This window comes from Metopolophium dirhodum, chromosome 1 (assembly GCF_019925205.1).
Source record: "Metopolophium dirhodum isolate CAU chromosome 1, ASM1992520v1, whole genome shotgun sequence".
NCBI classification, from domain to species: Eukaryota; Metazoa; Arthropoda; class Insecta; order Hemiptera; family Aphididae; genus Metopolophium; species Metopolophium dirhodum.
In genome coordinates this window covers 50139601-50164937 of record NC_083560.1, presented here as the reverse complement: position 1 = coordinate 50164937, position 25337 = coordinate 50139601, and the positions used below count along the sequence as shown (strand labels likewise).

The 25337-nt window shown below is 36.0% G+C and overlaps 2 protein-coding genes across 3 annotated transcripts; one reads left to right on the top strand and one right to left on the bottom strand.

The window, feature by feature from the left end:
* Positions 1 to 2754: 2754 nt before the first annotated feature.
* On the bottom strand, positions 2755 to 17240 carry LOC132935021 (E3 ubiquitin-protein ligase RNF220-like). 2 transcript variants are annotated; one of them, XM_061001456.1, is made up of 7 exons: positions 16606 to 17240; positions 15487 to 15672; positions 14530 to 14716; positions 11400 to 11667; positions 10677 to 10920; positions 6100 to 6174; positions 2755 to 5568 (listed from the first exon to the last, which is right to left on the bottom strand). In XM_061001456.1, the coding sequence occupies exons 1-7, from the start codon at positions 17050 to 17052 to the stop codon at positions 5497 to 5499; spliced, it is 1479 nt and encodes a 492-aa protein (XP_060857439.1). In that variant the 5' UTR covers positions 17053 to 17240; the 3' UTR covers positions 2755 to 5496. The 2 variants fall into 2 exon arrangements, with proteins under 2 accessions (XP_060857439.1, XP_060857440.1); XM_061001457.1 differs by having other exon boundaries at positions 2757 to 5568; positions 11493 to 11667.
* LOC132935022 (uncharacterized) lies at positions 8128 to 10606 on the top strand. The gene is made up of 5 exons (XM_061001458.1): positions 8128 to 8522; positions 8704 to 8823; positions 9094 to 9195; positions 9265 to 9324; positions 9400 to 10606. The coding sequence occupies exons 1-5, from the start codon at positions 8315 to 8317 to the stop codon at positions 9507 to 9509; spliced, it is 600 nt and encodes a 199-aa protein (XP_060857441.1). The 5' UTR covers positions 8128 to 8314; the 3' UTR covers positions 9510 to 10606.
* Positions 17241 to 25337: the final 8097 nt, after the last annotated feature.

Below are 25337 nucleotides of genomic sequence, written 5' to 3'. Positions count from 1 at the left end.
CTTATTAGTTTATTACACTGCATTTATATTTTACCATGTTGTTTATTATTAAATAATTACCAATTTTATAACGTAATAAGTCATATACTTAAATACTTAATATGGTTAAGGGGACGTTTCAGTGACATTTGTTGTCTCCGTCTTACAAGTGCGTAACATAGTAAATTTTACGTTCAGCAGTACACGTTTATCTCCGTTAGTTAAAAAAATTAGAGCTAATTGACCTCTTATACAATTTAAAGGTAAGATTATTATCTAGATAATGATATAGGCTTTTTATTATATTTTAATTTTAAAGCGAGTTATGAGTATTTTAAGATGTACAAACAGTTTACATAACTTCTTAAAAATGTATACATAGGCATTTGCAGATTTGTTTAGAAAGTGCATATTGAATACTGATTCTATATAAATTAGATCCATCGTACCTAATACCTACGTATATTTCATATACAAAAATGTTTATTGCATAATTTTGCATATTTTGTTATTTTTTGTATAAATTCACATATTTTAGGTTTAAGAACATTTATATTAATATTTCATGGATTTAACAAAAACAATTTTTTTTTAGAAATTTATAGTTCAACAAAAAAAATAATAGATTAATGACAATCAATGAATTCAAAATAAATTAATTCATGAAAGGCTATTTTTGTATTGCTCCCTTGTAATACTAGCGGATGTGGCGCTCTAAATACCTACTACATAGTTAAGTGTGAAAAATCACTTAGACCTTTACAGTACATTTGATTTGTCTTCTGAAGGGGGGGGGGGGGCTTATGCCCCCACCCCAGTCATTAGCGGGCCGCTATCGGACTGGGTGTGGGTTAGTTTTGGGCCTCCATATAGTAGCTAATAGGTAATATATATTTAGGTATCCCTCTACATATATGTATTAACTAGCTGAATAACCCAGCGTTGCCTGGGAAAAAAATTGTGATTAATTAACTCCTTTTAGGCGTAATTCACTTTGGCTTCTGTGCATATGGAAGCAAAATCATATTATATTTAAATTTTTAGCCATCCCGCGTGGAGTTGCCCGTGAGTCTCGCTTATGGTTATGCGGACAGTATATTGTCAGGTAAGCAATCTACCTGCGTTATAGTTTGCAGATACAGTGAAGTGTATGATAAAATATAGCCCCTATAGCTTTGTAGTTGAAAAAAATATTTTTACAGTGTACCTAAAATAGTATTGAAGTCATAGATGATCATCCCGGATTTTTAGGAGTATTTAATATTTATACATACATTAATATAATTCGGGGGTTATTTTATTTTAATTTATTTCATTTTATTTTTTCCGACAAATCGGCGCAATTGTACCTAATTTTGTGAAATAATTCGCGTATGTTACCTGCAAACCAAAGGCAACCATTAATAAGCAAAAAAAAAAGTTTCAATTTCTACCGTGAATCATAAGATCCCTGTTTGACTACCTCTTTAAAGTATGAATATCAGAAAATCCATTCTTAATGCATATTTAAATCATTAGAGGAACCACTATTCCAAATATCAAGTTCGTACGTTTTGTATTTTAAAACCAATATTGTATATTTAAATTAGATATTGCTTGATAGATGTCGCCACTATTGTATTCCTACAACCCCTTATTTTCCCCTTTAGGAGATTGAATTTCCAAAAATTCTTTATTAGCGGACGTCTGCATCATAATAGCTACCTGTATGACAAATTTTGTCAATGGTTTGAGCTGTGCGTTGATAGATCAGTCAATCAGCTTACTGTTTTATATATACAGATATTATTTAGTCATTGTAATCTCTAAAAAAATGGTGTTATTTATGCCTATGATAGTAACCTAACCTGATTAGTAGTGACTGTGACACAACTAGAAATGAAAGAGCCCTGGTGCGAGTCAAGTTTTATATAAATATAAACAACTAAACTGATCCATCCAAATGCTATTGCAGTTTCAAGATATCATCAACCATCAACCTAAATCATAGCAAAATCGTTCACTCAAAACGTCGTTCTCATTAACCAGCTATTATTTATTAAGTATGTAAATTCCACCAACTTAACCACTCAGAAAGAAGTTTCACTTTACCTGCGTGTACTCGCAATACGCACCCTTTTACTTCAAATTACCAACACGTCTTTTTCTGTATAAATTGTTAAGTAGATGATTTTTTTTAAACGTTGGTGTACCTATCCAATACAACTTCGAACAAGTAGTTTTTGAGTTATTAAATTGTGCGTACTAAAGATATTAGGTCTAAGATAATAGGTTTGGAAGATATGAATGAATAGTAATATTAATCTATTAACTTATAATTTGTAAAAATTGTAAAAAAAAAAAAACTAAAAAAAAATATATATACATAATGAAACAATAAACACTAGATTAAAAATAATACTGCTATCTTATATTTTTGTAAAATCGTTTTAAAGGACTACCTATACGGCTATACCTATATTATATTATCCTTAGTACTTATAATATAAATTTAAATAACTCAGAAACGTTTGAATTTTAGTTTAGATACATCAATATTAAAAAAAAAATCATTTGCTTCACAATTTACAGTAAAATAGATTGACAGGTTCCATTTTAATTTTAAAAAAGGAGTTTTGGATCACCACTATATACTTTTATAAGTTATAATATAACATTTAGCTCAGATATGTTTATGTTTATGATTATGTTACACTACATATTTAGTAAAATATCTAATCTGTAGTTGACAGTTTCACTGCACAAGTCAGTAAATAACCCCCCCCCCCCCCACCATTTAAATTGCTCAAGTTACAGCGATAATATCCGAAATGCATTGAGATTTGGTGTTCGCTGTACACCGTGGCAGAAAATAGAAATTCAATTGCCTATATAATATATATTTAAATTCCAGATATTGCCGTTGGCAATATTTATTAATGAATGAAGTTAAACAAACAACAGTGCACAGTATTTGTGAAGAAACATCAAGTATAATAATTAATAATAATAATAATAATAATGATGATAATAATATAATAATAATAATCATAATCATAATCATAATAATAATAATAATAATAATAATAATAATAATAATAATAATAGTAATAATAGTAATAATAATAATTACAATAATATAATAATAATAATAATAATAATAATTAATATTAGTATAATAACACGTTTTTCCCATTATGATAAACGCCAGATATATTATGTAGGAGACGAAACACAATATACAGTTGAATAATAATGAATATAATAATGAAATATAATAAAAGATTTATAAATGTATCGGTTATAATAATATGTAGGTAGCTTGTGGTATAGTTAGATAGGTTTTTGATAAAAATTTGTCTTGGCATCACAACGCGGCGTGACGAAGATTAAGTCGTCTACACCATAGACTCATCTACAGGTGGAATTTCAACAGTAATAAGTAATAACTAATAACTTTTGCCCATCGCATTGAACTGACAAAACGTACTGTTACGGCCGGCAACGGGGTATCAAATTTCGGGAAAACTTGGTCGTGAAAAAAATTTAAGGAAAAAAAAATCCGGAATAATTCGCGTCATATATTATTATGATTGGCCGTAAATTCCGCATATTATATTAAATTCTACAATCGCGATTACATTGTTGTTCTTGGAGCATCACAGTTTTATTTTTTTATACATTTTGTCAGATCTTAGTGTTTTTTACGCCCCGGCTATGTTCCACATGTCCGCACTCGCGTTTTGGACAGTTTATTTCCGCGTATTTCTGCCAGTTTTTTTTTTTATCATTATTTATCATGCTTTATTGAAAAACTTTCCGGTTGTGACTTTAACGCGCGCGTTTTTCTATATACTTCTACACTCAGGGAACTACCTAATAATTTCAGTATTTTAAAATGTTTATTTTTTATGTTCGCAATACGCGGCACGCCAACGTTTTGGCAATTTTCACAAAATGCACCGGTTCCAGTATGATTTTTAGTAACATCATATTAGGCTTAGGTATAATATTTAACATTATCGTTAGATTAACAGTACCTATATAATTATTAATATTATTTTTAAATTTAAACTATAATGTAATATTGTATTTTATATATATATATATACTTATTATTTCTAATAAGACTAATGAAGATTCGCAGTCATAGCACATAATATGATGACGTTTTTTTCTTTACTTTTTTTTTTGCTAACGTCAAACGACAAAGCGGTTACCCCTATATTATAGTATATGATAATATTAAACAACTACTTTCACTAAGAAGAAAAAAAAACATAACGTATAAGTATATCATTGTTATAATAATATTATATAATATTAATGTACATAATTTTTAACACTCGAGTCAGTGAATATAACTATACACTCACGCATACACACACACACACATACACACGCGCGTCCGCATATATTTATGTATTTCGGGGTGCTACAAACGGCCACTCGGCGATAAAACTGATGATTGGGGTCGAACGATGTGGGTGAGAGGCGTTTGAGACTTTCTGATATAATGCCCTAAGTTTGTATTATGTCGAGGCGGGTCTAAAGTCCAGTGCGGCAGCTACCCTGCCCTGACCAGGACCCTGTGTCCTACGATATCCAGCTCCAAACTCTGCACGCAGCAGGTCGATCAAATATAATATCTTTGTTACGGTCTCAAACCACACTGACATCGGACTACATATACCAGCCAAAGTATATAATATTATAGTCAGAAAACCAATCTATGCAAGCCGTTATAGTCGCGATCGTGCGTGTGGTACGTCTATTTGCGTGCGTGGTGTGTACCTACACATCGGTAATGGTTGTGCGTGAGCATAATATATTATATAGGTCATATATAAAGGTTAGGTTGCCTATGTACAAATACAAATAATATACATTTATGTATGTATATTTGGTTTTGGCAGACCGACTATTGTCTTGTACGATATATATAGCATATATTGATATGTCGATATTATTGCGTGGCGTATATGGATTTGACGGCCCGAGAGAGGGTGCACGGGACGCCAGTGTCGTCGGTGGGCCGGGGGGGGGGGGAGGAGCGGTGGGTTTGGAGGGCACGACCGACTTGCGGTAAACGGAAAACGCGTAAATGTCACCAACACATATTATAATATTATATACGTATATTATACAAAGGCAACTCGTACCTACGCTGTGCAGCGACGACGACGACGACGACGACGACGTACGACCTAAGGCCGAGCGTACATAATACATAGGATATGATGTGGATGTATTATCTATATAGTATATAGGTACACTATAATAATATATATGACGATGCGTAGGGTACATATACATCGTTGCGATAATGTTTGTACAATAATTTGGATATGAAATCGGAAAGCGAACACGCGGCAAACCGGGAAAAATAAAAATTACAATGAAATAATTTACAAATAAATATTATAATATTATATGCGGCGACGCGGTGGTGACGGAGACGAGCCGACCGCCGGAGACATGATATTTTCGGCCGCATTCTTCGCCGGCGGCGAGTCCTGCGGCTCCTCCTGGGCCGCTTTACAGGTAAACGCGACGCAAGTTGGACGGAAGCGTTATCACGTAACACTGCGGACACAGCTTTTTAGCACCCTGAAATGGAGAGGAGACATTAATGTCGCGATAAAGCCACGTATTCTGCTGGGTACCGACGTGCAAGCAGTCGGTCGACCCACAGGCACCGACTTCAGGGATCCACATTAACAGGATATATTATATAGGTACCTGCACTTCTGAAAGATCTTTTTCCGCGTTAAGAAAATTAAACGAAAGACGAAGAAATATACGAGAAGTACTTGAAGATGAAACAGAACCGGATGATTTGGCAGTTCTAAATTGTCACGAAACGACTGTAGAACCCTTGGACTTGTGCCAGATAGGAAATATGTTTATCAACTAGAGCTTGACAAGAAAACATACTTTTGCACTCAGATGAATATTATGTTCGTATAAAAATGTTTTTCTTTTTTTCAATTTTAAATTTTTAACTTAAGCCAATAAAGAGAATTGGAATAATATTCACGAGCAGTAGGTACAGTTTTTTATTTGCCCACGTGTTAAAATCGAAAAGTCGGCGCCTATGGTCGGATCTGTACTGTTAAAATAACAATCAGCAACACTCACCAGTATCTGTAGCCAGCACACTTCGCAGTACACGTGCCAGCACGACGTCGACACGACGGGATCTTTGAAATTTCCCTGGAAAAATGATAAGTTGCTTTTAAGAATGGCCATGATATATTATACAGACGCGGGACACGCGTGGACAGTTTCGCCAGTCGTGGAGCTACGTCGGATGACGAGAGTTTACCGAAGACGTTTATTTCCATCCCATCACGATACAGTGCAGCTGCAGTGAACGGAATTTGTACGATCAGTGCGGATAGGGTTAGTAATGCGTTGAGACTTTAGATATTATTATTACCAGCGGGTTATAGTGCCTATAACTCATCGGATATTATATTATACTTAAGTATATTGTAATACCTAATATTATTTACGTATACCTACTAAATAATGTCAAATTGTCTAGGTATAATTTAAGATATTCGGGTACATTTTAAAATAATTATGGTCGAACGAATCATATTGACAATATAATAGGTACTTAATTTATTATGTTTTAACATAATCAAGCAAACAAATATTTATTTAAAACGAAATGTAATTTATTATTTTGGATAGTGAAGTAAAAGTTTTTAAATTATGAGACTATTGATATTAAGACTACCTATATTACTAGATTTATTATTATTTTACTAAATATTCAAATGTATAAGTAAAAATCATGTACCTCTATATTTATTTAAAAAATAAAAACGACTCTGTCCGTGTACACATCACATACCTGGGTACAATTATTATTGTATTTATTACTGTTTATCATATTTAAATATTCATTAAATACAAATAGATTTTTAACTATAATACTGTATGTATAATAATATGTATATCCAATGCAATTATTAACTAAATAGTAAAATATATTATTTAAGTAGATGAATAAGACAATCTAGACTGTAATTTGTAATAATATAATTTGTAATAATATAATATATTAATAATATTTTACACTATAATATGTTTGTGTTATTTAATAATATTATAATATAGTACCTATCATTGGCGGGAAATAGTATTATAATATTTAACTACAGTATACAATATAAAATATATTGATGTCTAAATTTCTTATTTATTTAATTTTGATTAAACGGGCGAGCCTAATTACAATAGCCATGTGGAAACATAAAATAACAATGGAAATAATATCTTAAATTTGAACACTTGACTAACCCTATGTCGATTCAGTGCACCGCATACTGAGTATGCATATTATATAAGTTTTGTGAGATTAATTTTGGAATGCACAAACTCCGCCCACTGCACTGAAGGGTCAAGAAACGCGCGTTAACCGATGCCTATACCACCGTGGTCTTATATGGTATAGTTTTGCGGTGCGTCATCGGCTTTGCGTTTTGATATAGAAATGGGTAATTACTTCGCGAATTGGACACGAATTTATTGTACATAATATTACGACGGTAGTCGGTCGTATCACTTGAAAAACGTCATAACACTCTTGATGCGCGGACAAGCCCGGATTAAGGGGGGGGCCAGGAGGGGCCATGGCCCTGGGCCCACGGATATTAAACAAAAGTGGGCCCTTGGCGAATAGTACTTTTTTTATTAAATCAGAAATATTTGGATATAGTAATAATAGTATATTTCGTAAATCAAAACTCAAAAGAAACATGTAAAATATAATATATTAAATGCGATAAAATACAAAGATTTGCAATGATAATAAATAATAATATAAACTTATATCATTATTATTATTATACATTAACGTTTCCTATAAGCTATACGCCTATACATAGAGTACTCTGTGGTGGGCTAAATACTATATTGATAATGGATATGGAATATGGATATCACCTATGTTATTATTATGCTATCGACTATCGTCTATTTTTAGCAGGATGATAATGATAATGCAATGGAATTATAGGAATCACGAGTACAGTCTGTACTACAGTGAATACCGTCGATTACGATTTACGACGGTTGAAACATCATTACTAATAATAGATTTAGTTATCAAACTGTTTTTGATGATAAAACATATTCCTCAATAATTATTATTTATTAACCAGACGAATTCTATTTATGTTATTTTTCTACGATAACAATACTGAAACAAGTCTTGTCTCTTGTATAGTCTTCAGTCGAAGTCATAATAACGTTTAACGTTTAACAGTGGTTAGTGTTAGTGTTTTGTTTTACAAATACAACTTATAACTTATATTATTGAAATTTGAAGTAAAAGTCGAATATGAGTGGCTGTAAAAAATATTTAAGCGGTGCTCAGAAGAGAAAAAAGAAGAAAGAAGATCTTTTAATGACATCTGCTGTTAAGTGCAATAAAATAACTGGATTTTTTTCTTTAACTAATGAAAGTGACGATAAACTAGTTTCAAATGTTATAGAAATAGATCATAGTATCTCAAAGGAAAATATAAACAATGAAACTAATATCAATTGTAAGTACCTTTGAATTTTAACTAGAATAATGAACGCATTCAAACAATAATATTTATAATTTATCATATTATATAACCCATGTTATGTTCATTGTTCAAACACTTAAGTTAAAAAATAAATGTATTTAAATAATTAAATATAATATATCAATATAATAAACATTTTCAATAATTATGTTAGGTATTGTGGATGGTACTGTGGATGGTATTGTGGATGGTATACTTGATGACACTATTGATATAAATAATCATTATAATATACCAGAAGAAGTTAATGCTATTAGTATTGCATGTATGTCATGTAAGTATATAAAATAATATATTAATAAGTAATTAGTATAATACAGTTTAAAATAGGTAAAGTATTTAAATAAAAGTATTTGATTCTTAAATACAAACACATCCAAGACCGTATTTAAAATACTTTCCAAATACTTTATTCGAGAAGTATTTAAAAAGTATTCTAAATACAATAAAAATATTTAAATACATTTACTCAAATACTTAACAAGACTGGACTATAATATAAATAATATAATACATTTTAAATTTAAATATTAATTTTTTTTAGATGATAATGCCAAAAATGTTTCCAGTAATTTAAAAGATAAAATTAATTTGCATGTTGACTTAAAAGAAACTGTTCAGACTGATCACTTAAACAATACTCATTGTAAGTACCTATCAAATATAAATTAATTATAGGTATCTATAGTTTAAATTTTAAATTATTTATTTGTAGGTTTATCACCGGCCAAACAAAATCAAAGTAATAATGGTCTTGAAAATACTAATTCTACTTGTAAGTATAAAAATTAATTTTTTTCACAATATTTGGTGGTTAATGTTTTATTTTCAATATTTGTTATTATTAAAGCTGTTAAGGATACTACGAATATTGGTACAATACATCATGCAGATATTGATGATAACAGCTTTGATGAATTAACCGTTAAAGATCCATATTTAAACTATAATAAGTCCTAATAGTAAAGAAAATGAAGATACTAAAAGAAATGCTAGACCATTATTAAAAAAAATTTTAAAAAAAGAAACTGGATACATGGCACTTTTATGGAATGACATTTTAGAAAGATCCAACAAGACCTCAATACAGTTGCAAACAATAAATTGTGATCCTTTAAAAGCTCTTAATTTACTTATATCATTAAAGCATTATGTATCAAATTTGAGGAAGTGCAGTACATTATATGAAAATAAAATAAATCAACTTAGTCCTAAAATAAAAGAGAAATACTCCGATGAACAAGAGAGAATAAAAAAAAAGAAATTTCCAAATGACTCTGGTTGTAATCAGGTATCTTTAAGTGGTCATGACAAGTTTAGAGTAGAGACTTATTATGTTATTATAGATAGTTTTTGTTCACAATTAGAAAAACGAATTGAAGCTTATAGTTTTCTAAAAAACAATTTTTTGTTCATCACAAAATTACATGTTGTTTTACCACAAGATACTGATGAAGAAGAAGAAGTTAATAAAAGTCTTGAAAATTTTATTTTATTGTATAAAAAAGATGTTGATAATACTATACAAAATGAAATTATACAATTCAAAAAATATTGGTCTATCAGTAAACCTTCATATGATGACACACAAGATTATCTGCTAGATATTTGGAAGCATTTCAATGAAAAAAATCTATTACTTTCTTTTCCTAATTTGTATACTGCAATTAAAATATATCTAACCATACCTATTGCAAATTGTTCGGCTGAAAGAGCATTCTCCAAATTAGCTCGAATAAAAAACAAGTATAGAACAAGCTCTTCTCAAGAAAATTTAAATAGTTTTATGGTTTTGTGTTCAGAGAGTGATGTTTTGGAGGTAATTAATACCGATGATATAATTAAAGAGTTTGCTGCCCAAAAATCTAGAAAAAAATATTTTTAATAAAATTTTTATTTTTGTATTTAAAAAAAAAATAAGAAATAAATTGATGAATATATTTTTTTTTCTGAAATATTTTTATTTGTGGGTCACCAAAATTTTGATTATGGATATGGGCCCCTAAAATTGTTTGGCCCCAGGCCCAAAATTATCTTAATCCGGGCTTGTGCGCGGATATCGGATATTATACTACCTAAGTAGTGTCACGAAAAGAAGGATTTCATCGGTACAGTGGCTGTACTTACTTTGCACAATAGACAAGTAAACTTGTCGCTACCGGCCTTGGACACCGACTCAAGTTCCCGGATCCGAGCTTTTAGCGCTTCGACGACCTGGCCGTTGTTGTTGAACTGTGCGCAGTACTTGTCGACGTCCATTTTGGGTTTCACTGTCCCTTCGTCTTGTGTGTTTTCCTTTTTGATCGACACGTCCAGCGGCCCGACGTTTTCGCACGAGTCCATCGCCTCCATCGCGCTCGGATCGTTCAGCCTGAACACCAAACAATATTATTAATTATTATTATTATTGTTATTATGTTTATAATTTATGGGTACATTATATTGTCGAGACGCGTCGTCACAAATGTGTTGGTACCGTAAACGTAATAATATTAATATATACAAGTTGTGGGGGTGTGCTCAAAGGGTAGTGCCTAATAGAAAAGTATAAGTTAAAATTAAAGTAATAATAATAATAAAAAAAATCGGAAATAAGTACATAAAATCGGCGCAGTGATGACGCCGCGCCGGGCAAAACATATTACTAGTCGGCGGGTGTCGGTACGGTGGCCGCCGTGTCAGTGAATGGCCAGTCATTAGTTGGGGGTGTGGGCTAGGATCGGGGGGGGGGGGGGGAGGAGGTCGAGAATGGAAAACAAAAGTAGAAAAAAAAAAATTATAAAAACGAAAACCTAAACGGGGTGTAGTTCTCGTTGGAGGTGTCGGGAAATTTCGAGCGACGACGCTTACTCGGCGGGTGTAAGTCGGCGGCTCTCCGAAGAAGCGGTAGGAGGACGTGACGGGACGATTACGTCCCGTTCGGCGTACTGGTTAGGGCCGTACTTGTTGTATAAGCTGCCGCTGCTGCCGCCGTTTTCGTTGTCGTTGTCGTCGACCACCAACACGGCGTCTTCGGCACCACCGGCCGAGTCTTCGCCGCCGGTCGCCGACTGTCTGGGCGGCGGCTGCTGGGCCGGATTCCCGGGGCCGGTACAGTTCATCGCCACGGCTGCGGCACCTGGATATTACGCAAATAAAGGAAACGGACGGTTTTTTAGAAAATTAATTTTTTTTCACGGGACGTGTCACCTGATTATGATAAAATTAAAATATAGTTAAGGTTATGAAAATAAAAAAAAGATCTAATAAAAACAAAAGCCCTAATAACGGTTTCGGGGGTGGTGATAGATCATCCGCATAATAATAATCTTAACAGGACGACTCACCAAGCATTCCTCACACCTCCGCGAAATAATATTCACCAAATGGCAGTATGATCTGTTCATCATACTATTTAACATGCATAGTTATGAGGAAAAATATTTTACTAGCTTATTTTGCACTGTTTAGTAACGATGTATTATGTATATAGGTACTACAGTTTTAAATGTATGTGATTATATAATTATAAGATAGGTAGGTACCTATGTGTCGTAACATTTTATAGTTGGTTGTTCTGATTTCACTGTTTTCGAGCACTGAATCGATGAAATATATAATACGTATATTGCATATTATGAATAATAGTATATGGGTATTATAGGCAGGGCTTACATTTGAAAAAAAAATTCCGTTTTATGTTTTTACAATCAAAACGTTACACAATTTTTGCGTTTATCGTCATTTACAGTTAAACGTTGTACAAGTACAATTTCACAATTTATTCATAAAATTAATGAGAATTGTTGTGATTAACAAGAGACTTTCGGCAAACTGCCGATGGTACAAATAATAAATTATATAGCACGACAAGTTATCGTCAATAACAATTGTATCATAGCTAGGCTTTTACGCTCGAAATATCTTAAATTATTATTTTAGAATGAATGATTAATACAACAGCAATACAACAGAACTAAACAAGTAACAATGTGCAAATACTATTAAAAAAAAATACATTACTGCAGTATCATTTAAAATTTTTTTTCCAATTTTTAAGCTATAATAAATATGATTTAAATGCATTTTTATAGTGCATTTTTTGAGATTTTTTAGGGCATCAAAATCCCAGCCCAATTTATCACATACATAATACATAATAATCTAATATATTATAATTGTCAAACACAAAGGCCGTCTAGCTGATTATGTTTTTGTGAATAATTCACATTATTATATTTGATAGGAAAATTCACGTGGCTACTAAAAAGAATAAATAAGTATACACTCGTATAACATAATGTGTATAATAGTGTATATATAATCGCACGATCTATACGATATTTATTTTATGTTTCGCTCCGAGGGCCTTCCCTTATTTATACTCTTGTCGTCTATCCGTTGCTTTATTTTCTATGAATAAATTATCCAGAGGATTTCGCGTAAAACTGTGGCGGGTGGCTGGCGGGTTGTAGCTGCTAGCAAAGGTTTATGTTGTGGCAGTTAAGTGGTTTCTAAAAGCGATATCGCCACCGTCGCCAACCGATTTATATCTACAGTTGTTGAAATATTTTAAGTTAGCCTACGATATGATCTAGGATTTGGAATTTAATACGTTTATAAACCGGGATAATTCTGCGGGATCTGCAAAAATACGCGTTCTACAAAAACGTATGATTTATATTTTGGTTTAAAATTTAATGCCATCAATGAATAATTGTTCATGTTACGTAAAGATTATACTTATATCCTATAGGTATTATAATTAAAAGTATCGGAAGTAAAGTAAAAAGTTGGTATTTGATCACTCTTGTGGATTATTTGATTGAAACTATTCATTTATAGTAAATTGTTGACTAAAATAATAAACAAAATATTACATAGAATATTTTTCTGGTCTTATTTTGTAAGTTATATTTTGCAGACAATTTACGGTTAGAATTGAACTATAGAAGTAAACAGATTATGATTAATGGACTTTATGTAATTGAGCATTCAAAGCTTATTTGCATAAATGTACTAGGTTTGGTTAAAATAACTTATAAGTATAGATACATAAACAACTTATTTTAAATATAAATTAAGAATACAATCAATTGTAAGTAGGGTAGATACTAGATACCTATCAAAGATTAATAAATTATCCAATCAATTTAAGTATTTAACTGATTGCGTTCATATAATATTATATATGAAACAATAAAAAAATTGTTTTGAGCAACTGTTAATGTGATATTAGAAACAAAATAGTCAAAATAATATTTTACCATCTCTGAATAAAAAAATATTATAGTCGTATCAAAATAATGAATATTATTACCATCTTAAAATTGAACGATAAAAGTTATGAAAAATTGTACATTTGAATGTATATTTTCTATTGCAATTAAATACTAAGCTTTGAATTACAATTGTCTTCAATGTAGTATGAATGGGTAATAATACGGGTAAATTACAATTTGGTTTGTATAGTGATGGGGATACACCATAAAATACATATACGTATTTAAAATTAATTAATTGTAATATTTCATTAAAAGTGTTGTTGAAACCAAAAGAACTATGCGATTGTAACGACCAATTTTAAGTCCAACGACATAGCTATAAAACAACGTTTTTAATAGAAAAAAAAAATAATTTTAAAAATGTGATGGCGATCCTATGGAATGTAAACACGTTTCAAGGAAGAATTGCCGATCGATTATAAAATATTAATTCTTCCTCAAATGGTACACGATCGTGGTAAAGTATAATATATGCCTGCAGTAGGTGTATAATATTTTATATACCTACTCATAATTATTGTATAGTTATGTACTGACTATTTATAAATACCATATAGGACCCTCGTAGGAGCTAAATATGGAACTGTATAATATTATTTACGACTCGTAAGTCGTAACACATACAGACAGAGAGAGAGAGAGAGAGAGAGAGAGAGAAGAATTAAATTTATAGAAAATCTGATAGTGTGAGCCTACAAATACTGATCGGGTCTCACCTCTGTTGTATCCTCCGCCATGTATGAGCATCTGCTGCTGTCTCATCCTGTTGTGTGGCTGTTGGCCGTGCCATCCGCTACTTCCGCCGCCGTATACGATGTCGTACATCGTCGTCTCGGCGTCACCTTCCACGTCCACGTTCTCGTCTTCGTCGTCGTTACCCGCGGTCGCCACTGCTGGGTGTCCCTGGAAAATAGCGTCGGCGTGCGGAACATATAAGTAAAAACATCCGAGAAAACCGCCGCAGCGAGCAACCGTAGTATGGCGTCGTGACAGGGTTTAATGTGGTATCCCGAAAATATGGTTGAAAATACGACTGGACGGTACTCGGAGTGTAGCCGAAGCCGATTCCAGGACATTTTTTAAATTTGAAAGTCATCATATGGAAACCCGAACACGCGGAGCTCAATATTTGTATGAGTCGTATGACATAAAGTAAAATAGTTTTGTTACATAAATTAAATTCGTTGTATTCGTTCATGTACGCTTTTCAACTTTCCTATGATTCAGACCGAATATACATCAAGGCACAACACAACCGTTCATAGGGAGGGAACGTTTGTCAAATATTTAACTCACAAACAACATTAATTCGACCAACGACCTCTTTTCTTTTATAAAATAATTAATAACTTTAAAACAATATTGAATTTAATAATAATACGTAGTATATAGGCACCAACATAATTAATATTACTGTACCCATAATGGTGTTGGTATTGCAGCATTAAGTTTTTAGGTTTTTGAAGTTTAAATATTAAATAAATTGGACTAAAATAAATCCCGGACAAAACAATTATGTTTCGGAAATAAATAACCACGTGTCATCGGAAGTTACGATTTAATGCATTTTTGACTCGTGATCACTTTCCGAACCGGAAGTTCTCAGGTCACTACTCACAAATAACACGACTCGCAAATAAAACTCTGTGCACCAATATAATGTTTTTACGTACTTTGTTCCTCAGGCACATCTCCACGTGAGCGTTCATCTGTTCCTGGGTGGCCGCGGCCACGGGCTCGCTGCAAACGGGACAGCAGCAGGTCGTTGGTGTCGGCGTCAACAGCATCTCGTCGGGTTTCCGTTTCCGGTTTTTGATCCTCAACCGGTTGTGTCGATTGGCCTTGACTTTTTGATATGTCTGTGTGCGGATAGAAACAAATAGTGCGAATAATTATTATATTGTTGTCATAGGCATAGCTATTATAGAGCCACTCTGCGTACTCATATCAAATGATATATGATAAACAGTCGACGGAGCTTGGCAGACAATGAAAAAATATCACCGGTAACCACTTCCGCCGATCACGCTGCAATAACGGATTTCGGCAGTTTCGAATTTTAAATTTAGTGACAGAAGGGAGAGGGAGGGCTAGCTAAGCAGATGACTGATATTTTTTACGGGGTGTTGAGCATGCGCGCATTTAATAACGAAGATTATGGTGAATAATATTATCGACGTTCCGACGAAATCATGATGCGATGACGTAACGCGAACGTACTTACAGGATTAGCATGTTTCAAAAAATAGATATCGGGCAAACCGGACTTCTCTACTTGTAGATACAAGCGGTACAGGGGTGTAGTGAAAATAGTTGGACATTTTCAAATGGTCGAAGTAAAAGACAAATTCAAAACTAATATGAGCAAAATCTCTAGAATTCATTTGGTATGGTACACTGCAGGTACCTATGTATTATATTTGAGACTTTGAGGGAATGTAATGAGGAACGATTTTGTGAAATTCGCATTTTCAAGAGGGGCTCACCCAGGGATTTGATGGCTCACGAAAAACGAATTTTTTTTTGCTTATATAAGTTATTAGGTAGGTACAGAAAATAGACTGGTTATTATGATTGGATACCATTTCGGACCTGTATTTTATAATTTGGTCAAAACCACACCCCCCCCCCCCCCCAAAAAAAAAAAAATCTGTGTAGTTGATATTTAGAGGAATTTAAGGAAGGGCATTATTTAATTTGTCACGAGCAACGCCATGCATGATCAGCTATATAGTGTTATATAATAAATTAAAATATTTAATTAACATAATGATTAATGGCAATGCACGTACCTCCCATCGGCCGTGCAGCGTCGCGTCCCTGCTGCTGCCACCGGCGACTGGCGACAAGCGGCCGCCGTCCCTGGGACACACCATGAGACCGTGCATGTGGTGGCCGTCGCCCAGCTTGTCGGGAGTGCCCCTTCGGTGCCGTCGTCCTGCCGCGGCCGCCTGCTTGTACAGCCGTTCCAGTTCCCATATAAAGTGGGACTCGAGCTCGTGGGCCGTGCGGAGCGCCGTCCCGCACACGGGACAGCAACCCGCCGCGGCTGCGGACATGAGCTGTTGGCCGCCGGCCGAGGATTGCTGCTGCTGCTGCTGCTGCTGCTGCTTGATCGACGACCCGTTGTTGTTGTTGTTGCTGTGGTTGTTGTTGTTGTTGACGGTGGCCGTCGTCGCGGTGGCCGTCGTGGAGCCACTTCCGTTGGCCGCAGGCGTCGTCGTCGGAGCCGTCGTCATGGGCGGCGACAGTTTTTTTCCCTGCGGAACACCCAAAAATGTCGTTAAAATCGAAATACGGTGGTCTGGCCGAAGTGGCCGGCACCACCCGCAGCTGTTGCGGCTGCGGTTGCGGCTGTTGCGGCTGCTGCTGTCGAGCGCTAGTGAAATCGGTCATCGCGCGGCGGACACTGACGGCGACTAACTGACTCTGGACGCGCGCCGACGACAATACGCGGTAACGCGGGCACGCACGCACGCACGCACGCATGCCACGCACCCTCCACCACCCTACCCTCATCAAGCACAACCCTCTGACGACGACGATCGTATCTACAGAGTGCTTGTCGGCGCGTGTACAGTGGCAGATCAGTTGCTGCAGGGGTGGTGGCACAGATTTATATGATATTATAAGTACCTACATATATATCTACCTACTGTTCTAGATCGCCACCATAATATCCCGTCCGTCGCTATACAGTGTATCGTATATTGTGCGTTTAAAGGGGTGCGTGAACGGTTCAAATATTCGATGGTAATATCCGACATTGATGCGGAACCAGTCGAAAAGGCATAACATAGATACCGCGTAGGTATATAATATCATATAACAAAATACATAACATAATACACTATAATATTCTACACGTCGAATAAAAGTTCACCTGCGAGGTTCGCAAATCTCATGTAAACTATATATTGTACGCAGGCATAGTCAAATATGAATGTTTACTCTTACGACTTTGTTCTATACGGCAACGGAGACGCGCGCCCGATCGTGAAACGAGATTTTAACGCACTGTATATAGATAGGTGTGTACCTATACGCGCGCTCAGTGTAACCACCCTGTAGGCATATAATATACGATGACGATATATACATGTGTTACGAGGACGGGTATTAAACGCTCTGGACGACAGTATATAGTATATATATTATTATATGCTCGCGACAATGTGCCCGGTGACCTAACCTACCTCACCGCCACCCCCTCGCCACAACTACCCCCCTCGCGCGGGATCGTCGGCGGTGGCAGTGGTCCCGTCGGAAAGTCACACAGCGTCATCCCCATTGTTGTCCGCCGTCAAACTCCATCCTGGGTTTTTATCTTCCCCCCGTCGTGTACGCGCGCGATTATCGTCCTGTATAGTGTAATATAACATTATATCATATACATACTGCACCATATTACTATACTAACGCACACGCTCTTATACGCGTTTGCCCGCGTATTATATACAACACGCGCATATATAAATATATATATATAGTACCTTTTATGTGTATACAATATTATCATATATATATATATACATATACACCTATATATATTTAGGCGGTGGGTCGTGGAATACGTATTTTTACAAACGCACGCACACAGTTTATACAAGAAATGAATGACGACAAAGGACGATCCCGAAGTATGTATACGGTAGACACACACTCACACATAAATGTATATTCGACGGGTTGTATGGAGGAGGACAATACCCGCGGGCACATTCGGCGCGAGAGGAAATTCCGCCGCCGCCGCCGAACCCTCGTCCCAGCCGGTGTGACGCCAACCGACCAGGTGTACACCTTTACACTGTATACGTAAATATATATGCATCGTAAATTGTAATTGTATATATATATAATAATATAGTGTCGCCAATGTACATATATAGTTACAGTATTATTTCATATATAGAGTAAAGGCCGTCATAGGCTTGTTGGCCGTGGCAGAGGATCTTCGACGTCGCTGTTCGACTGCGTTCCACGACGCGAAAACTTTTCGAAAAAATCTAACGATTTTCATATGGCCGATTGTAAACTCTGCACTAGAAAAAGGTCCAAAAGGTCTATTGGAAACTCGGCCCGGGTTTATTCAAGCAAACGTGATCCGCCGTGTAAGCTCGGTCGGAATAAAATAACAAGCCCGGATCTTCTCTTATCTAATTAACAATTATCTTATAATATTTTTGAGATCCGTGTAGCATTAATCAGAGGACACCGCGAGGAGGCGATTCTAGTTTTATTTTCATTTTCATATCATTAAAAATTGGCAAATTCGTTATAGCAGAATTAAATTATATAAATGTACATAATTTATTATTATATTATAGGTTTCTACATTAAATGCATTGTTTATGTCGTGCTTTTCATATTTTATCGGTGAAAATTATCGGGCTGAGTCCACAAAAGAAAAGGTAATAGCGGGCTCAGTTTACATATTTTGTCCTTTTATATATATTTAGATTACATCCGCGGGCAGTTGTAAAAATATATTGTCCCAGCGGTCGTCGGGTCGCACGAACTTCGCACAAGGACCCCCCACACGATTGTCCGTCGCGTCGACGCATTCCGAAAAGGGATTATTACTTTCGCCGTCGACTATACGCACCGCGTACCCATACACAATAAAGGTATCTATTATATTACACAATATCAATACATATATCGTATTATTATTATATGACGTATGCACCTGCACGTGGGCACTGCATGTGGAGCGAGCACCTATAAGGTCGCGGTCCGCAAATCGTGACAAAAATATGGAACATAATGAAAAAAAACGAACGGACGTGAAACATTTGAAATTGTCAGAAGGAGTCCACGGTGGCAGTGGCAATGGTGGCATGATTGAGAATATCCTATTGGGATATTGTGAAGGACGTAGGCATTCAGCTCTGTTGCAGGCAATTCAATGTATATTTTGTGAGACTATATGTATACAGTCGGAAATATTGCAGATTGCAGATTTGCTGTTGCTGACGATTTCGCATAAAAACATAATACACTGCAGTGGTGATATATTTTTTTAAAGGCCAACTGTACTATATTATGTATAAAATAATGGCCTATATTATCATTAAACGAGCCCTTACAAACATTTTTAGCATGGTTGAGAATATTTGATTGGGATATTGTGAAGGACGTAGGCATTCAGCTCTGTTGCAGGCAATTCAATGTATATTTTGTGAGACTATATGTATACAATCGGAAATATTGCAGATTCCAGACTTACTGTTGCTAACGATTTAGGATAAAAACATAATGCACTGCAGTGGGGATATATTTTTTTAAAGGCCAACTGTATTATATTATGTATAAAATAATGGCCTATATTATCATTAAGCGAGTCCTTACAGACATTTTTATACAGTTCGTTTATTTCACGAAATGCCTGTAACTTTGTATGGTTAGGTTAAATACATGTCAGCTTAGGTTATGCGACTTTTTTTGTTTGTATTATCGGTTTATATACAGACGATGTCGTTTTAAATAAGCTTGCCAACAGTGAAAGAGCTAGGCGCCTTCAATTTATTATTTATATTATATATTGGTTTAGCATTTAGCAATACATTTTTTGTTTGTAATATAATATATAATACAACTATACAAGAGGAAACATTTTACTGATATTTTACGCTTAATGGTATTTATATTTATATATTTTCATCAGCCCCCCCCCCCCCTCGAATACAACGCACCTAGTATGTACAGACTATATGTACACGACTGAACGCAATACCGTGGAGGAGAAGACAATAATTCTTATTAAAACGAACATTATTATTGTTATACTTTGTATAAAAGTAAAACGAAGACAAAATGTCTCGAAACATTGCAAAAAGCGCCGAAAAACGTTACCCAAAAAAGGGACTCAATACATATTGATATAAAATCACCTATTTTCCCCTCAAAGTCGACGTGCGCCGGATTTGCTATTATCGAAATATGATATTATACAGTTTACAATTATTTAATTCGCAGCCTTCAACAGTGACGTGACTCAGTGAATTCTCTCGCCGCTTTGTAAGTCGTAGTCGTCGTTCATAAAGGCCAGTTCGTTATATCACACCCGAGACCTGACTTACTGCAGTTCGGTAGAAATACCGCGGTACACGCGCGGTATATAATTGTGCAGATGCCTGTAACCACATTATCGCATTATCATCGTCTTTATACGTACTGTATATTATCATGGTGTTCATACGGTGTATATGATACATCGTATACAGATTGCAGGCGGTGTGTATAGGGTCGTGGTATATCTGGAGAATTCGACAATCGCTGTTCGGTTGGATTGTTATTCAAATAATAATATCGTCAAATCCTGCAAACACGCACCCTGTACACGGAACCGGTCGCCGGTACGATGCTGCAGTCGCCGCCCGTAAGGCTCGCACCCCGTCGCACAGAGTCGTCGAAACGCACGCGCGCGAACAACGTATATAGATAATAATATAATATATACCGGCGAGCAAAGGTGTTTTGTGCGTTAACTAGGGGAGTTGTAGTCGATGCAGTGACACTAATGTTCGAACGACCTTTTCGATCGGGCCCATACTATATCATCGTACAATAGCCGACGCGACTCGGCCCGCCATGTCACACCGACTCGTCGGCTCTAAACGCGGTATATACCTAACTGTTGGGGAGTGTTTTTATTTTATTTTTTTTTTTTCGAGTAGCAAATCTCATTTGTCGCCGCAGTTTCACATACGCCGTACACGATTCTATGACACACACGTATACGCATGACATATTTATATATCCAAGCAGGTATAACATCGTATTAGGTGGACTCGGAGGTAATAGGGTGATAGGGTAAAGTCCCCCAATATTTTATTATGCGAATTAACCCTCCAGTTTCCCAACGAGTTTTCAGTTGGACAATTTATTTCTAGTTAAGTACCAGCTTCTACCTTGTCCGCAGATTTACCCCCCATAAGGCTCAAAAAAGGAAGACGCGAAATATTTAAAAGTTAATATTATTATGTATAGTAGAATATACGCGTTGTATATTAAGCCCACGGGGACATTTTTAATGTTTAACATTTGTATTGGACTAGAGCCCCTCCAAAAATTAAATCCCAAGTCCACTCACATATAATAATATAATCAACCGACTATGTGTATAATCCAAACCATGGTATATACTACTATAAACGCATATTATAATAATAGATTAAGCGTGTTATCATATTGTTATAACTTATAAAATATAAACATTGGTAGTCCGATGCAGATGAGTACGCAGTAAAGCTGGGTTTTCGATGTACGACGTCGTGAAGATTTTTTATATATTATAATAGCTCAACTTGTATATACTTTGTAAATAACGATTTCGAAAAAATATCACTACAATTAATTTTGAATACGATTCGTGTACTTTGTTATACGTAAATGTAAAATGTTTTAATGCTAGATTTTTGACAAGTGCAGTTTTAATACAAGCAGCATTAGCTTCATCCAACAACATATTATTACACTGTTTTGATTTGAAATAATTCACTGTGGAAAATAAACATGCACGCGTTTATGCTGATGTGAACATTGGGTTATTTGGAATGAACCATTTTTTTCAAATTACAAAATATTATGTCTGGAAGCACGTGTTCCAAAATTGTATGGCAACTGTTATTTTTAGAATTAATAAATAATGTTTTTCACCATATTATTTTTTTTGTTTCATTAAATGCAAGTTTAAACAATGAAATAAATATATTTTCACGTGCCGTCATTATTTGGCCAATGCACGCCTGCCATGGGTTCGTCATCACTGCAGATAATTTACAATAGTATATGGGCTATAGAGCGAACTGTTTCAGTGGAAGCCCTGGCATTTATTACTATGAATGCGATATGAATGCGAATCAGACTTTATTTTAACGATACTCTATTGTTATAATAATTATTCTCGTGAATATTTAATAATATACACAGTGACTGCATATTATATTGTTCATTTTTACAAACCACACAACAATTTCAGGTTATTCCTGCTCCTCCGGCAATCCCAGAATCGTTGACGAAGCTATATACTGGAGTTGGAAATATGTTGTATAAGCGAGTATGCCATGCACGATGTACCTAATACTATTGTAACCGTGGTCATCGTGGTGACGTGAATTATGATAAGTGATTATTATTTTTTGACTGGGGATACCGTCTACATGATGTATACCCCCACATTATGTAAATATTCTGTTCTAAAAAAAAATAAACAAATAAATGAATGAATAAAATTGTGAAAATAAATTGTAATGACTCAACGTACGCAGTAGTTTGCCCCAAAGGGTAACTACCCCCTAGAACCCCAATTTTGGAACGAAGCAGCTGCTTCGAAAGAACGCGCTTAGCGTTGTCCCCGATGGAATGGACGTGCAGCGGAAAGCCGTTGTGTTTTATTAGTAGTGTCGTCGCAAATGTGTGGGTAACATTGCGCGGGAAATCGACCAAGTGCTCCTTTCTTGCAAATAGCTGCATCCATAGCGCGCGGACAGGACGGACAGCTGGCCACGCTGAATTATAGTCTCGTCGTACAGAGTCCCAAGTTAGCCCTACCTCTAAAGGCCTTCTCACTATTATACAGTTTATGGTTCTATATCCGTATTGGACAATCGCAAATGTTGGTTGTTGCCTGGTTGTTGTCAACCATATGAGCAGTTTCGTTTTTTCCATAAGTGGCGAAAGTGTTGTTAAAAGCGGGCGCTCGTTCAAATTGTTTCACGTTAGTTTTCTCGATTTTCTAGAAGCGACAAATTACTTCAAATCACTTCCAGTGAGCTTTTCAGTAGATACCAAATAAACAATAAAACCATTTGTCTTTATAAATACCGATCTCTCTAGGCTTCTAATCTTGAAAAGCGTTCAACGGATAAATCATAAAACTTTTGCTTAAAATAGTCGTGACTCGTTACAATATTATAAATTTTAGAAACTATTAAACAATGATCGGATTTGGGTTTACCGCAGCGTCTCAACCTGGGATCGACGATCACGCCGTGCACTCGTGGTACTCCGAAATAGCTTTTGAATCGATGTGGCTGCGGTGATTTGGGATGCCCACCACTGCCGCCACCGCAAAAGGGATTTTCTGACGGCGGCCGTGGATAAGGTCGGGGGCGAGTGCATTTCAATTTATTCCATTCTTATATACACATGCACACCCACCAACGTGTGTGCGGACAAGACGTATAGGACGACGAAGCGGCGCTGTAAGTTTCCTCCCTCATATAACTATTGCGAGTAAGGGATTTACACGTCACCGTGGGTGTCGGAATGGGGAAAAATGTGGTCTTATACTTTTATCCGGTCTACTTTCCCCGCTCGGCGGGCACCGATCGCGGAAAAACAAATTCGCTCACGTATATATACATATTATTATATACGTATATTACGGCCGCGGCCGTCACGTCTTCGGGGGACCGAATATATATATTATATATACACACATACATGTGTTCTTACATTTGTGTTACACGTCATTGCCGTTTACACCGGCATGAGGGGGGGGGGGAGGAGACGTGGAACAGTTTCAAATGTTTTCCGTAAATCTATATAGACGGTCGGGGGGTAGGAGTGTAGGCGCGTATGATGCGTCAAGGGTGGTTGGCGGTGAGGAATGGGGTGTATTTGGGCAATATCAAATACATATATATATATAATACTAGAATATATAAACGCGGCGTAAAACAAAGATATATAAGTTCCTATATAGTCGCTGCTGGGACTTCCGCGCGCGGTGCAGGTGCGTTTCGACCGCCGCGAACGGAAGTGAACACAGCGCGTCGCTATACCGCGGGTCACCCTCCCACCCACACCCATGCGGGGGACCGAATCGAAACGAATTCGTTTTCGGCGGCGACCCGCATGGGGACTCTCCTCCGCCGCCACCCGGGCCCGTCCGGCCCGCGACGAGCGGCGGAGGCGTCGGGTTCCTCCCCTCCCGCGCCGCGTCGACCAATGTGCCAACGGCTTTTGTTTTACGTGGGCGTCATCGGTCGGGGGCGCCTGCTCCGACCCACCGCCGCCGCCGCCCCCCGGCAAGCTGAAAGTTGCGGTAACGTCGTAATTTCCCGGGCGACGACGGTGGCACAACGGATATCGTATTATACATATACGTGGACAATATGTACTCACACGACGTATTGTACATACCTACCATTATTATATTATTATACAATGTATACCCAGGTATAGTAATATATATTATAATATAAACTTTGCACGGTGAGGTTACCGTTTTTTTTGACGTTGCGAGTGTTGTTTATTTCATCGGGATTTTTTAATATCACCGTTGTGCAACCGCTGGATTTAATATTTTTTCATAAAAATGTATTTATAATTTGTATTCGTTTCCCTGGTTGAAGATACAATGTCTGGCGTCTGCGCACTGTTTTAAATAGTAATCTGGAAATTCAGAGTGGATTTGCGGAGGCATATGAATATTATATTCATTTACAATGTGTGTTTTTTAATTATTTTTTTTTGTGCCCGTCATCACGTGTTGGAGCCGTGCGTAAGATGGGTC